The following is a 14,161-nucleotide window of genomic DNA, read 5'->3' as shown; positions in this document are numbered from 1 at the left end:
CGAGTGTTGTCTCGCAAAACAAGCATGATTCAGGCCAAAGCGTGTGCAGTACCGCGTTTGGCCCGAGGTGGGGGTGGTGCCGGAGCTGAGCAGCACCGTTTGGAAATGCACGGAAAGGCCCGAGGACAGCTCGGCTAACCTCGGGAACGGAGTCTTTCTGAGGTTTGCCGAGGTGTCCTCGGGCTTTTCCGGCCGTTTCCGAGGCATTGCATGCCATTGAAGTCGATGCATAACAAATTATTTTCGTTTCCATTGACTTCAGTGGGGAAACTCGCTTTGATATGCGAGTACTTTGGATTATGAGCATTCTCCTGGAACGGATTATGCTCGTAATCCGAGGTTCCACTGTATTTAAATATTCATAAATTTGTCAATCTGAGCATCGGTATAGGCCGTATATGTTAATAATTTATATTCCAGTTGAAACTGAGATATAATTTCAGACATAACCGGCCTATACCATTCAGTGTTTTCCAAAGTATTAAAGCACATAATTTTGTATTGTTGGTGAATTAGGAGTACTATATTGCCCCCCTTGTCTGAGGGTTTGATGACTGTATCCTCTCTATTGTGTAAACGTTGGAGTGCTTGTTGTTGCTCCTTAGTAAGGTTGGAAACACTGGATGGTATAGGCATTCTTTTGATTTCCTTAACCATGGTGATAAGGAAAGCTGATATTTGTAGGTTTAGAGTTAAATCAGGGAATTGATATTTGATTTTAAACAGTAAATCCTTATTGATTGCTGTATCAACTACAGGGTGGGGCTCCATTTGTGAGGTACTACTTTGCGGGATGTTATCAAAATCTGTATTCTCTTCTAAGAGTAACATTAGATCTCTCGGGCGTGGAAATCTTTCATTGTGAGTTTCTTAATTTGCTCTGATAATTCCCTCTCATCTCTTTTTTTTTTTTATCTGGATCAAATATATAAATTTTACTGGTAAAAGTTTACTTTAATTGTAATTAGGGTTGTACCGATACTAGTATCGGCACCGATACCGAGCATTTGCCCAAGTACTTGTACTCGGGCAAATGCTTCCGCCGATACCTTGACAGTCAGCGGTGATCGGCGCGTGGGGGAGTTACAAGCTTCTCCCTCAGCGGCTTTCAGCTGCTTTGTGACATACATCGGTGATCGGTGCTTGTAACTCTCCCACACGCAATCACCGCTGACTGTCACTGCATTCTCCATGCCCCCTCCGTTCCGCTGTCCCCCTCCGTTGTGTGAATGGACAGAGTCAGCTGACTCTGTCCATTCACATAACTGAAACATTGTAATCTCCTGTGATTTACGATGTGTCAGTTTATGAATGGAGAGGAGCCGCTGTCTTCTCTCCATTCATTCTCAGTGCAGCTGAGGCTGCAGAGAAAGGGACTGGGGAATCTCTATCCTCTGTCTCTTTCTCTGTCTCAAGGGGGAGATTTCCGGGGTCTGTTAAGAGCCCTGATATCTCACCAAAGCCCCTGAACAGGGCTGATTAAAAAAAAAAAAAAAAAAAGCACATATTGCAATAAAGAATAAAAAAAATTGTAAAAAATAATACATGTAAATAAAAAAAAACAGACACCGTTCACCCCCCCCCCCCCCAAAAAAAAAAAAAAAAAAGAAACTTGTACTCGGTCCTAAAAAAGTGGTATCGGGACAACCCTAATTGTAATCCCTTCTATCACCTCCAGTCTGTCAGCCTCCACCTTCTCTGGGTTCAGATGCTGATCTTCCCTGCACAGTCTTTTAAAGTCGTATTTTTTTTTAGTTAAAAACAACAAACATGTTATACTTACCTGCACTGTGTAATGGTTTTGCACAGAGCAGCCCTGATTATCCTCTTCTGGCTCCTCCTGCCTTCAGAGTGCCCCAATAGTAAGCTGCAAAGTATAGTATAGAGTCCCCTCATAGCAAGATAAAGAAAACTTCTGCCTTTAGAACCACTCACTTCCTGCCCAGGACTACATGTCCCATGGGGTATTGCTTCTCACACATTCATAAGGTCTCGGGCACTTACTGACATGTATGGACGGTGTACTGAGCTGTATGTGTGCTGCACTATAATACCTGATATGTAAACAAATGATGCATTCTGTATGCAGACCAACTAATCGGCTGGCCGATTAATCGATTATTAAAATGGCAATCGAATAATTTCATAATCGATTAGTTGTTTCAGGCAGCCCTAGTTTACATCCACTCTAAGGAAAAATCTCTGCAGTGTACACAGTAAATAAGTATGTGTTTGTTTTTCTCAAGATAATTGCTGAACTTCCCTGTGTGAGTGACTTCTTGGGTCTGGATAATGGCCTTTATGTCATTGGCTTATAAATTATGATGGGATCCAATTCTGTGTAGCTGTAAAATGGCATCCTAGCAGCAAGGAACCACGGCACCAACAACAGTTGCATCTATCTGCCTATCAGATAACTTGAGCATTGCACACTGGCATTTTCTGTCATTACTAAAGCTAATCATTATCTTGTGTGCAGGTACCTACATAATGGGGGTTATTTACGAAAGGCGAATCCACTTTGCACTGAAAGTTCACTTGGAAGTGCAGTCGCTTTAAATCTAAGGGGTAGATCTGAAATGAGTGGAAGCTCTGCTGATTTTATCATCCAATCATGTGCAAGCTAAAATGCTGTTTTTTATTTTCCTTGCATCTCCCCCTCAGATCTACAGCGACTTTACTTCCAAGTGCACTTGCAGTGCAAAGTGGATTTTCCTTTAGTAAATAACCCCCAATGTCATGTAAACCCAAGCGATATGCAGGTTCATACAGAACTCTGTACATCATTTAGGCCCTATTTAAATGTGCGCATTACATGAACTCACATTTTCTTGTGCGTTTTCTCATAAAGCTCACGTGAATGGGGCAGCCCTATGCATTTGAAACATGCCAAAAGAAGCTTCTGATCCTCTTGTTGCACGTTTACTGGTAGTAAATAACTAATGGCACAGAAAGCATTTTTCTTATTTTCCAGGAACGTGCCGATGTGAATGCAACCTTGGGCTACATTTAGATGTGCAGTGAAATATGAGCGCACATTAATGCACCTATTGCGTTGACACTTTTTTGTGCGTTTTATCACGTGTACAAATGTGTGAAACAACAAGCGCCACCCTAAATTAATCAAGTGCAAAGTTGCAGCCACTATACACCTTAAGTGAATTCACTACACTTTATGTATACTAAAGGACGGGCACACACACAGTGCAGCGCTACTACAGTGATAATTCAATTCATACATGCAATAAAATTCAAATTCATAAAAAATTCATAATAAATGTCCCATAAATCAATATCCGTCTTGATAGTAGTGCTCCAGTGTTGTTATCATGTCACCGGGCTTCTCAATAATTCTTATTGCTTGTGCAAAACCACCACCAGCTATTTAATCTGCTCATCTCAAGGATGTGAGGTGAGCAGATTAAATGGCTCAAATGAACTCCTTTATTTTCACTCCCCAAACGTCTTTTCTTTCTCTCAGGACTCAGTTGTTCAATTTCTTCCTTTCACGATCTCCACTCCACCCAATGTATCCCTCACAGATAGCGAGTTGATTTCTGAGATTATTCAGCTGTTCCTCCACTTTAAGGGACTCATGTAATCAAAAACAAAGCAGACATAGTGCTCTCTGCTATAAAACTTTTATTTAAAACCCCGCTAAAAGAGGGCACTTACTAGATATAAAAACCAGATTTGTCCGTTACATGTATTGGGAGCGTCCGCTCGCTCACCACCGTGGCTGCGCAAAGTCAGAGGCTCAGATCCGTTGTTACTAAACCCACAACAGTAAAATCTGTCTGTATATGCAGAATAGCATGCTTGTTATAATCACTGGAACTTTAGGGGTTAATCCTCTGCATTGTGTATAAAATCTGTTTTATCCTGTGTGTACAGATCCTCCCCCTCCTGCAATGTCTACCTTGGAAAGAACAGGCAAGGTAGCTAACCTCAACCTGCACATGCTCAGTTGTGTCTTTTATGCTGGACAGAACATTTCCTGTTTCAGTTGAGTTTTTCAGGTCACATGGTGAGCTGTGTGAACAGAGTGAAATAGACTGTGAATTGTTTTGTGAACTGAGCATGTCATTGGCACAGCGCCAATCAGTGCTGGTCGGATCACGGGTGAGGGTTCACAGATACAAAACTTCCTCTGTCAGAGGAGAATGAAATCTCCTCCATGAACACTGGGGAATAACTGGGACCCTGTAGCTAACACATGACCACAATATATATACACGATCACACGTGACCACGATATATAGAAGATAAAAAAGGTATAATGGGGCAGTGTTTGGATATAAAAAGATTTAGCAGCTGTGTGCACTGTGGGTTTGGGGGGTGGTGGATGATTTGTTTTTGTATTGCTGGGTTTAGTAACACTTTTAAGGTATCAAGTGTTCACATTTCACTGTATTGTTTTGACTTTAGGAGCGTTTGGTTTTTCTTGAAATGTGGCTTGGTGTATTTGGTGTCATCGGTATTTGTAGGCACACAGATGGTGTCCAGAAAATCTACTGCTGGTTGCCATGTTACTTTTGTAAGGAGTGTTACTACTTGGAAACAAGTTCTTTTAAAGTTAAACTCCAGACAAAGGAATGCAGCTCTTAATCTTTAAATATTTTTCAATGCAAGCTAGAGCTGCACGATTAATCATTAAAAAAATCGTGATCTCGATTCAACCCCCCTCACGATCTCTATGCAGAATTTCCCAATTCATTCATGTAACAAGTGTAGAGTTCTCTACTCAGGTGTTAAAAAAAATAAATAAATAAAACGGCCTGCCAAGTTTTTCACAACATTGTAGGTGCTGGTAGATGAGTATAAACATTGTAACTTTTTGTTCTTGGATTTTAGCAGAGACCCTAGAGAATAAATGGTGATTGTTGCAATATTTTTTGTCACACTGTATTTGCGCAGCGGTCTTTCAAACACAATTTTTTGGGAAAAAATGCACTTGAATTAGAAATAAAAAACCTAAGCAGTAAAGTTAGCCCAATAATTTTTTTTTTTTTGTACAATGTAAAAGATGTTAAGCTGCGAGAATCATGATCTTTATTCTAAGCAAAAAAATTGTAATTCTTATTTTAGCCAGAATCGTGCAGCTTTAATACAAAGCAGAGTAAATGCCTGTTTGGCTTAGCATCAACCACTTGCAGTCCCTGTACAGCAGGGATATGCAATTAGCGGACCTCCAGCTGTTTCAGAACTACAAGTCCCATGAGGCATAGCAACACTCTGACAGCCACAAGCATGACACTCAGAGGCAGAGGCATGATGGGACTTGTAGTTGTGCAACAGCTGGTGGTCCGCTAATTGCATATCCCTGCTGTACAGGATAAGTCAGAATGGGAGACAGATGAAGCAGCCATTAGTGCTTACTGGTTGAGAGGAGACTGATAAACGTATCTGCTGCTCTCGCACTATCTAGTCATAAGGGGCAAAAGTGGATTTAAGCCCAAGAACAAAAAACTTAATATATTGCATCTGATCAGTCCTGAGATGTGCTGGCTACATTAGGCTTCTTTTTTCAGGCTTTTTCCCCTGGTGATCCTGATAGTACAAGTGAAAAGTTGCTGTATGTGTGAGCATTTACTGTACCTATTTAGCTGTTAGCCTTTGGGTACCATTGCAGGCCTTGTTCTGAAAATGCTAGTAGCTCTGCCTTCTCTGGCTCCATTACCTCTATCATAGAATTGGAAACAAGGATGCATGTACAGCTTGTCAAAAAACTGTCAAAATTCCTCATGTTGTACTTGTTCTGGGTCCGTGATTCAGAATCTTGCCAAGCAGCAGCATAAATGAGCCACCATCATTTTCAGAAATAAAGGTAAAATATAGCAGCTTACTTTTCTCAAATAAATGCTGTTCCTGCTGCTTTTAATCCATATCCTATCATGGAAAAAAAGAAAAAAAACATTTAGCTTATGTAAATAAGCATCTGAAAAAAGAACTGTCTTGTATGGAACTACCGTATATACTCGAGTATAAGCCGAGTTTTTCAGCACTTATTTTTGTGCTTAAAGTGCCCCCCTCGGCTTATTCTCGAGTCAAGCACTTTTCTGGTGCAAAGAATGACCTTTTCCAAACTGACTTTGGGGCCCCGTATCTCAAGACCACTTAGTGCTAGGAACCCCAAATTTGTTGTGCAAACCCAGTGAACTACAACATATCCAAAGCTGGGGCTCCTAGCACCAAGTGGCACCGAGATATGGGGCCCCAAAGTTGGTTCGGAAAATGTCATTCTCTGCTGCAGAAAAGTGCTTGACATTTTTCAAATGGACTAGGAACCCCAGCTTGGATATGTTGTAGTGCTAGTTCAACTGGGTTTGCACACCAAATTTGGGGTTCCTAGCACCAAGTGGCCCCGAGATACAGGCCTCCAAATTCGGTCAACTGTGTCCATCTGCAGCAATGTCATTTCGGGACCCTTTGTGTCCAGAGACCCCAAATTTTGGCTGCAGCTAGGGGACATCTAGGAACCCTTAACTACCAAGTTTGAATTTTGGGGTACCTATGGTATGCAAATGGGCACAGTGAGGCTGCAAATGGGCATTGTTGATCCTCTTTTCCACTTACAGTAGCTGCACATTTCTCACCCTAGGTTTATTATACTCGAGTCAATAAGTTTTCCCAGTTTTTTGTGGTAAAATTAGGTGCCTCGGCTTATATTCGGGTCAGCTTATACTCAAGTATATACGGTAGTCAGAATATCTCCTTTTTTTTTTTTTTATCCTGGTCATAAATTAAAGAATTACTTGGGTTGCCATGAGTAGCAGGAGCAGTTTATTAAACCAGGGGTAGGCAATCTTTAGAGTGGTGGAGATCTACCGGAACAACATGGGAGAAATCAAATCTCATCGGGCACAGCGCACTATTCTTGGGAGCAAACTTTGCAAGGCCATTAAAAAGTAAGGCAGTTTTGAAGAAAATGTGGGGGTAATGTGGCACACACTCCTGTACTTTTGACATGTGGTGCATTTTGATAGCCCGTTCATTTAAATGGGCTGCAGATCACATTGGAATGCAGAAAAAATACTGCATACATTACTTTTAAAAGCACGCTGCCCCAAACAGCATGATACTGTGGAACCATGCACTATATGGTGCCCGCAAATGCACTGCGTTTGCGATCTGCATTTAGGGTGCTGTTACCAATACACTGGCACCTGCATGCAGATCACATAGGCAGTGCGAGAAACGCACATGAAATGCATTGTTTCTGCACCGCATTATGGTGTGAACCGACCCTTAGAAAAATAAAATACAAATGTCAATGTAAAAATGTGTCCAGGTCAGGAGTATACAGCACACAGCGTTCACAGGTCAGGAATTCCTGTGTAGATCTTGACGTGTCTCCTGTGCCCAGCTGTCGGTGTCCTCCTTTCATCTGCTTCTGTTGTAATGCAGCCTTTTTAAAAACTACTGTTTTGCCTTTCCCCAACAATCAGTCCCTTACCCACCTGTTCTGACATGCTGCCTTTCATCCCTTTACATCTATACTGAGTACCTGTATGAGATGTAGATAATGGACAGGACGGATGTGAGGGGAGCATCACAGGAGTCAGTATAGCCGTAATGCAGAACCGGCTGCTTCTGCACGTGTCTCTGTTCAGGGAGGAATTGTTTTGACAACAGGGTCGGCCCTACAGACACGAGATCTACCCGTCACCCTCTCGAGATCAAGGGTTGCTGGCTCCTTATTTTATACACCAATGAATATGTCTTAAAAGATAACTGCAGTTAGAGCCACCTCTGTGAGATTAAACGGCACAAAGTATAAGGAATTTTTATTTATTAATTAAAAAAAGCCGTTCTGGACCAGCATTAGTGCAGTTCCATTACTAGAAGCCAGCAAGACCTGCAAATACATCCAGGTGTAATTTTAAACTGGTGGCGGGACAAACAGCCACTGTCCCTGTGCTGTTGTAATGAGTAGAGGTGACCACATGAATAACTTAAACAGCTTTTTTTTGTTTGCAGGGATCCATTTGTTGGAGCAGATTTAGGCTTTCATAGACCTCATATGTTTTTTCTTGATAGTGGAATTTTACAGCTCTAGAGTGCTGATTTATCATTTGTGATTAGTCTTGCAGTCGCATTTTACACACTGCGCATTTGTGGCTCAGTGTGCATTCACACAAAAACAGATGTGCAGAGTCTGTTCTGCAATAATATTCCGCATGCCAGCAATGTTTTGTGAACTTAAGTTTAGCTCCAGTGTAAATGACGATAATTGATTCACCACCAGTGAATGTTTGATGAAAGTCGCATTCACTTTATAATCTGTCCCATAGTGTAACCTATTGTATATTAATTTTAATAGACCAGTTAAAGGGTGAAGACTGGGTTAACTAGCAATACTGCTGTTTTTTCTGTCATACATATCAGTTGTAAAAATTAGCATACATTTTTGAAAGTTCTTTCACTGTCCTTCTTTTTATTATCTTGATAATTTAACACAGACCTCAAAACAGTATTGTCGACTGTTGCAGAAATTGCATGCAGTAGAACAGAATGATCTCCTTGATATCAATAGCAATATTATATTTTTTCCTTCTAGGAACATCATCTCCAGCGAGCCATTTCAGCACTGCAGGTATATGGAGAGAAGCGGGATAACATGGTTATTCCAGTCCCGGAGGCAGAAAGCAACATCTCTTATTATGAATCTGTGTACCCAGGGGAATTTAAGATGCCAAAGCAGCTCATTCACCTACAGCGTAAGTAAACTGTTTAGATAATGAAAATATGGTGAAAACTTTGCTTTTATAAAGGGGAGTTGCGCATCAACCACTTAATGGTTAATGGTAAAATACTTAGCCCCGGAGGATTTTACCCACTTCCTGACCAAAGCACTTTTTGCGATTCGGTACTGCGTCGCTTTAACTGACAATTGCGCGGTCGTGTGACGTTGTACCCAAACAAAATTGAAGTTCTTTTTTCCCACAAATAGAGCTTTCTTTTGGTGGTATTTGATCGCCTCTGCGGTTTTTTATTTTTTGCGCTATAAACAAAAAAAAAGCGTCAATTTTGGAGAAAACGCAATATTTTTTTACTTTTTGCTATAACTATCCCCCAAAAATATATAAAAAAAAAACATATTTTTTTTCCCTCAGTTTAGGCCAATATATATTCTACATATTTTTCGTTAAAATAAAAAAATCGCAATAAGCGTATATTGATTAGTTTGTGCAAAATTTATAGCGTCTACAAAATAGGGAATAGTTTTCTGGCATTTAAAAAATTTTTTTTAATTATTAGTAATGGCAGTGATCTGTGATTTGTATTGGGACTGCGACATTATGGCGGACACATCAGACATTTTTTACACTATTTTGGGACCATTGTCATTTATACAGCAATCGATACTATAAAAATGCATTGATTACTGTGTAAATGACACTGGCAGTGAAGGGGTTAATCACTAGGGGGCAGTGAAGGGGTTAAGTGTGTCCTAGGGAGTGATTCTAACTATTAGGGGGCTGGGCTTTAACACAAAGGGCAGTGATCACTACTCTCTGACAGGGAGCAGTGATCTCTGTCCTGTCACTAGGCAGAACAGGGAAATGCTTTGTTTACAAAAGCTTCTCCCCATTCTTCCTCTCCGTGACATGATTGCGGACATCGAGTCCGAGGGACCCGCGGTCACGAGCCCGCGACACCACTTCTTAAAGGGGACGTACCTGTACGCCCTTTTGCCTACCAGTGCCATTCTGCCGACGTACATCGGCGTGTGCTGGTCGGCAAGCAGTTAATGTTGGCAGTGTTCTGCCCAACACCATTTTGATGGTGCTTGAATCTGACGATTGCCTGTGCTTGCATGATGCACTTTATTAGTAGGCATATCCGGTATTTCTTTGGGCTCTGGTTGATAAGTAGATCAACAGGGAATGTATTTTTTTCAATTTTGCAGCTTTGCTGCGCTTGTTTCGGTTCTCCTATTCTGGGCAAATTTAGAGCGTTTCCAGAATAGCCACCCCACATTTGATAACTAAATTTCATTTGTTGCTCCACAACCAGTTTTGTTTTGCTGGAACTTCCTTTAAAAAAAAATCTCTGTGCATGTTCTGGGTTAACTCTTGGCCACGATATCAAGAGTTCATGCCTCTCGCAGAACAGCCCTGTGTGGAAGGAAGACCTGCACTGTGGAAGGAAGGGCAGAAAGTAGCATGTTGTAGTTGGAAAACACAGGGTAGTTTTAAAGTTTTTAAAGTGGTTCTAAAAAGCCTCAAGGTTTTTTACCGTAATCCCCCCCCCCCCCCCCCCATTTTACCTGAGTCTGATCCGATCCAGCGAAGTGCATGAGAGCAGAGGCTATTGCCGCTGTCTCCCTCCTTATTGGGTAGATCAATGGCACGGGAGCCATTGTCAATCTACTCCAGTGACAAGGGACTTGGGGGTGGGGGCCGAGTACTACTGTCTGTTATAGAAGCAGTAGCAGGGCTCGGGAGCAAGCACGCACAAGTGCCCCCATGGGTAGCGGCTTCTGTGGGGCACCTGCCCTCACACCCTGATTTCACCCCCAGTCAGTTGTTGGGAGTAAAGTCCTGGCATTGCCCCCCAAGATTTTCTGATTGTGGATGCAATGCCTTACAGGCTGCAGTATAAAAAAAATAAAATAAATGCACATTTTTTTAACTGTAAAACGATGTGCATTTATTTAATTTTTCTAAAAGGTGAACTTCTCTTTTTATGTATTTTGGTACATATTTGTGCCTAAATAATAGAACATTAAAATGCCAATTGTTTTGATTTGCTGTTATCCCTAGTGTACTATAGTGTGTTTGTTTTATCTGGCACAAATTTGTTTTATTTGATCATTTTAGCTTTTAGTTTGGATGCGGAGCAGCCAGATTATGACTTGGACTCTGAGGATGAGATCTTTGTGAACAAGCTTAGAAAGAAATTGGACATATCTCTTCTCCAGTTTGAAGAAATGATTGACCGGTTAGAGAAGGGCAGCGGTCAGCAGGTACATTTAATGTTGTGTTTTTTTATTTTGTTTTATTTGTTCTGGACTGCTCGCTCACTATGTTTGCTAAGCAGTTTCAAAGCAAATTTCGGAGCCTGAATTGACACCCATCCCACTCCTGCAGCTAGCTCCTATAGACCCTTATGGATTTACAGGTGGATCAAGGCAGTCAAAAAGTAATAAACCAGTGGTGGGCTTTCTTTGAAAATCCCAGCATGTTCTGCAATCTAAATGCCATAGAAACACCCTATTTACAGTAGGTGATATGTCTCAGGAACAGAAAAAGTATAAAACTTTGAAAATTACCAAAACTGAACTAAGGTGCAGTTGCACTTTTAGAAAACGTTCTAATTTGAGAGTTTTTTTTTTTTTTTTTTTCTCCAGCCTGTTAATCTCCAAGAAGCCAAGCTGTTGCTAAAGGAAGATGACGAGTTGATAACTGAAGTGTATGACTATTGGATTAAGAAAAGGAAAAATTGTCGTGGCTCCTCCGTAATACCAGCAGTAAAACAAGAGAAGCGGGATGGCTCAAGCACCAGTGATCCTTATGTAGCTTTCAGAAGGCGTACAGAGAAGATGCAAACACGGAAAGTGAGTTAACTTGATATTGTTCATGGCTGCTGTTCTAATGGTGTGGTGTTAGTGTAGACTCTCCTTCAAGTATACAGTAAGTCTACACCTGCTGGAGCATCAGGTTTTCATTTGAATTTAGAACTGTTCTTTTTTCATTTTTGAACTGTTAGTGACTATAAATAGCAGGAATAGAAGTTGATGTTATCACACTTTAGAAAAACTATTACAGGCATTACTACAGAGTTGTACTCTGTTGAACATCACCTAGCTGTTGCAATATCTTCATCTCCTGTTAGGCCCCTTTCACACTGGGGCGGTTTGCAGGCGTTATTGCGCTAAAAATACCGCCTGCAAATCGCCCCTAAACAGCCTCCGCTGTTTGTTCAGTGTGAAAGCCCGAGGGCTTTCACACTGAAGTGGTGCGCTGGCAGGACGGTAAAAAAAGTCCTGTCAGCCGCATCTTTGGAGCGGTGAAGGAGCGGTGTGTTCACCGCTCCTAAACCGCTCCTGCCCATTGAAATCCATGGGACAGCGTGGCTATACCGCGGTAATACTGCGGCTATAGCCGCGCTGTACGAGCGGGTTTAACCCTTTTTCGGCCGCCAGCGGGGGTTAAAACCGCACCGCTAGCGGCCGAATACAGCCGCAAAAACGACGGTAAAACAGCGCTAAAAATAGCGCTTTTTTACCGCTGACGCCCCCACCGCCCCAGTATGAAAGGGGCCTAAGGTGTGGGGAAAGTCCCCCTACAATTGGCTTAGTCCCTACAGTGGATGATGCTATGAGTGCTACTCCCATGCCAAGCTGTCCAACAGCAGGGAGCAGAGGGTTCCAGTGTCTTAGAAACTGTGCTCGGGCTGAGCGGCTCCTGATTATTAAAGGGTCTGCCAGCCAGGGCTAAAATCAGGGACACGAGCTACAACCAGAGACACATTATATCCTTAACTAGAGGAATATCCCTGGAAACTAGGGCTGTCTAGATTAGGACTGTGGGAAACTATAGTTACTGCTTAAGTTGTATTAAAGAAACATGTAGCCAAGCTATAACAAGGATCATTTGGTACAAGGAGTTAATTTAAGCGAATAGCCGTGAGAGCCAGATTATAGTCTAGCCTCTCTTCAAACACACACACGAACATTTAACTTTACAATCAAAAAAGCTGTATGATGCAGTTGGAGATTCTATCCTTTAGTTACAGATAAATCTGGAGTTAGATTTTTTTTTTACAGAAACACTGTCTTGCCTTTTTAATGTTTCAACTTTTTTATTCTTACAGAACCGAAAGAATGATGAGGCTTCTTATGAAAAGATGCTGAAGCTGCGCCGGGATCTTAGCCGAGCAGTTACTATTTTAGAAATGATTAAGAGACGAGAAAAAAGCAAGCGAGAATTATTACATCTAACACTGGAAATTATGGAAAAGAGGTATACCTAATTTTATAAATTTTGTGTTGTTGCTTACATAAATAGGACTGTATGTAAAGTAGACTAGTATTATTGCCAGTTAATGGCCATAAATAGTTAGGAAAAGGGAGGTACAAAACTTAATGGAAAAACCTGTCTGCACCCTATAGTAGTCTGTGATTGCTGTGTATTTCCCCTGTAAGTCTTGTGTAACTATAGCACATGAATTAACAGTTTTGTCCTTTGCCCTTAAAACAACAGTCCAGCACTATTAGCAACGCTCATTGTGCCTCTGGAGGCAATGACTTAAAGCGGAGTGCCACCCAAAAAAGGAACTTCCGTTTTAAGTGAAGGTGACCCCCTGACATGCCACATTTGGCATGTCTTTTTTTTGGGTTGGGAGAGGATACCATCTTTTTAGGGGCATCCAGCTCCCACTTCCTCCCGGGGCTCCGTGGAGACAGTAGGAAGTTCACCTCTCCCCCCTCCCTCCGTGCAATCTTCTGGGTCACGTCACAGGTCCCAGAAGATTGCCTGGCCAATCATAGCATGCAGCTCACGTATGCGCAGTGCGTGCCTGGCTGTGGAGCCACAGTCGGGCGCCCACAGTCACAATGGAGAGGGGCGGGGCTTCGTTCAACCACATCCCTGGACCGTCGGACAGTTGAGTGTCCGATTATTAAAAGTCAGCAGCTACACTTTGTAACTGCTGACTTTTATATGGGTGGAACTCTGCTTTAAGGGCAAATGTGGTATAATGCATGATGTTACACAAATTTCAGGTTCCCTTCAAATGTTATTCTTCAGTGGTGAATACCAGATGTGGCCCCATTTTATTTTATTATTTTTATCGGTCTTTTCCATGTTTAGTAAACTAGCTCTGGTCAATGATGTAGTCCTAAAAGTGATTTAAAGTAAGATTATTTCATAGCCATTTTAGCCTAGATGCCCAGGCTACTCAATTAAGAGTGTTTCTTTTGCCATTGTAGGTATAATCTGGGTGACTACAGCGGAGAGGTATTGTCAGAGGTAATGGCACAGCGTCAGCCGTTGAAACCCACCTATACCATCCCCATCATACCAATTTCTAGCAGCCCCTTCAAACATCAGGACACTATAGAGATTAAAGTTAACAAGGTATGGTGGATTGATTGGCTCTGTTCTGTTACTGTGAAGTGTGTGTGTGTGTGTGTGTGTGTGTGTATGGGGAA

General features: G+C 41.8%; 1 protein-coding gene across 6 annotated transcripts in view; it reads left to right on the top strand.

Annotated features, from left to right (window-relative positions):
- Positions 1-14,161, top strand: part of EPC1 (enhancer of polycomb homolog 1) — a 118,181-nt gene that overhangs the window by 62,172 nt on the left and 41,848 nt on the right. For all 6 annotated transcript variants that reach the window (XR_012244392.1, XM_073629866.1, XM_073629865.1 and 3 more), the window contains 5 exons: positions 8,561-8,720; positions 10,827-10,972; positions 11,357-11,563; positions 12,823-12,971; positions 13,940-14,087. Coding sequence is in view for 5 of the 6 variants with exons in the window: in XM_073629864.1 (XP_073485965.1) it covers positions 8,561-8,720; positions 10,827-10,972; positions 11,357-11,563; positions 12,823-12,971; positions 13,940-14,087 (810 nt within the window). In the remaining variant the exon portion in view is untranslated. The remainder of the gene's footprint in view (positions 1-8,560; positions 8,721-10,826; positions 10,973-11,356; positions 11,564-12,822; positions 12,972-13,939; positions 14,088-14,161) is intronic.

This window comes from Aquarana catesbeiana, linkage group LG05 (assembly GCF_042186555.1).
Source record: "Aquarana catesbeiana isolate 2022-GZ linkage group LG05, ASM4218655v1, whole genome shotgun sequence".
In the NCBI taxonomy this organism is placed as follows: domain Eukaryota; kingdom Metazoa; phylum Chordata; class Amphibia; order Anura; family Ranidae; genus Aquarana; species Aquarana catesbeiana.
The sequence above is the reverse complement of the archived record's forward strand: the minus strand, read 5'-3'. Positions and strand labels throughout refer to the sequence as shown.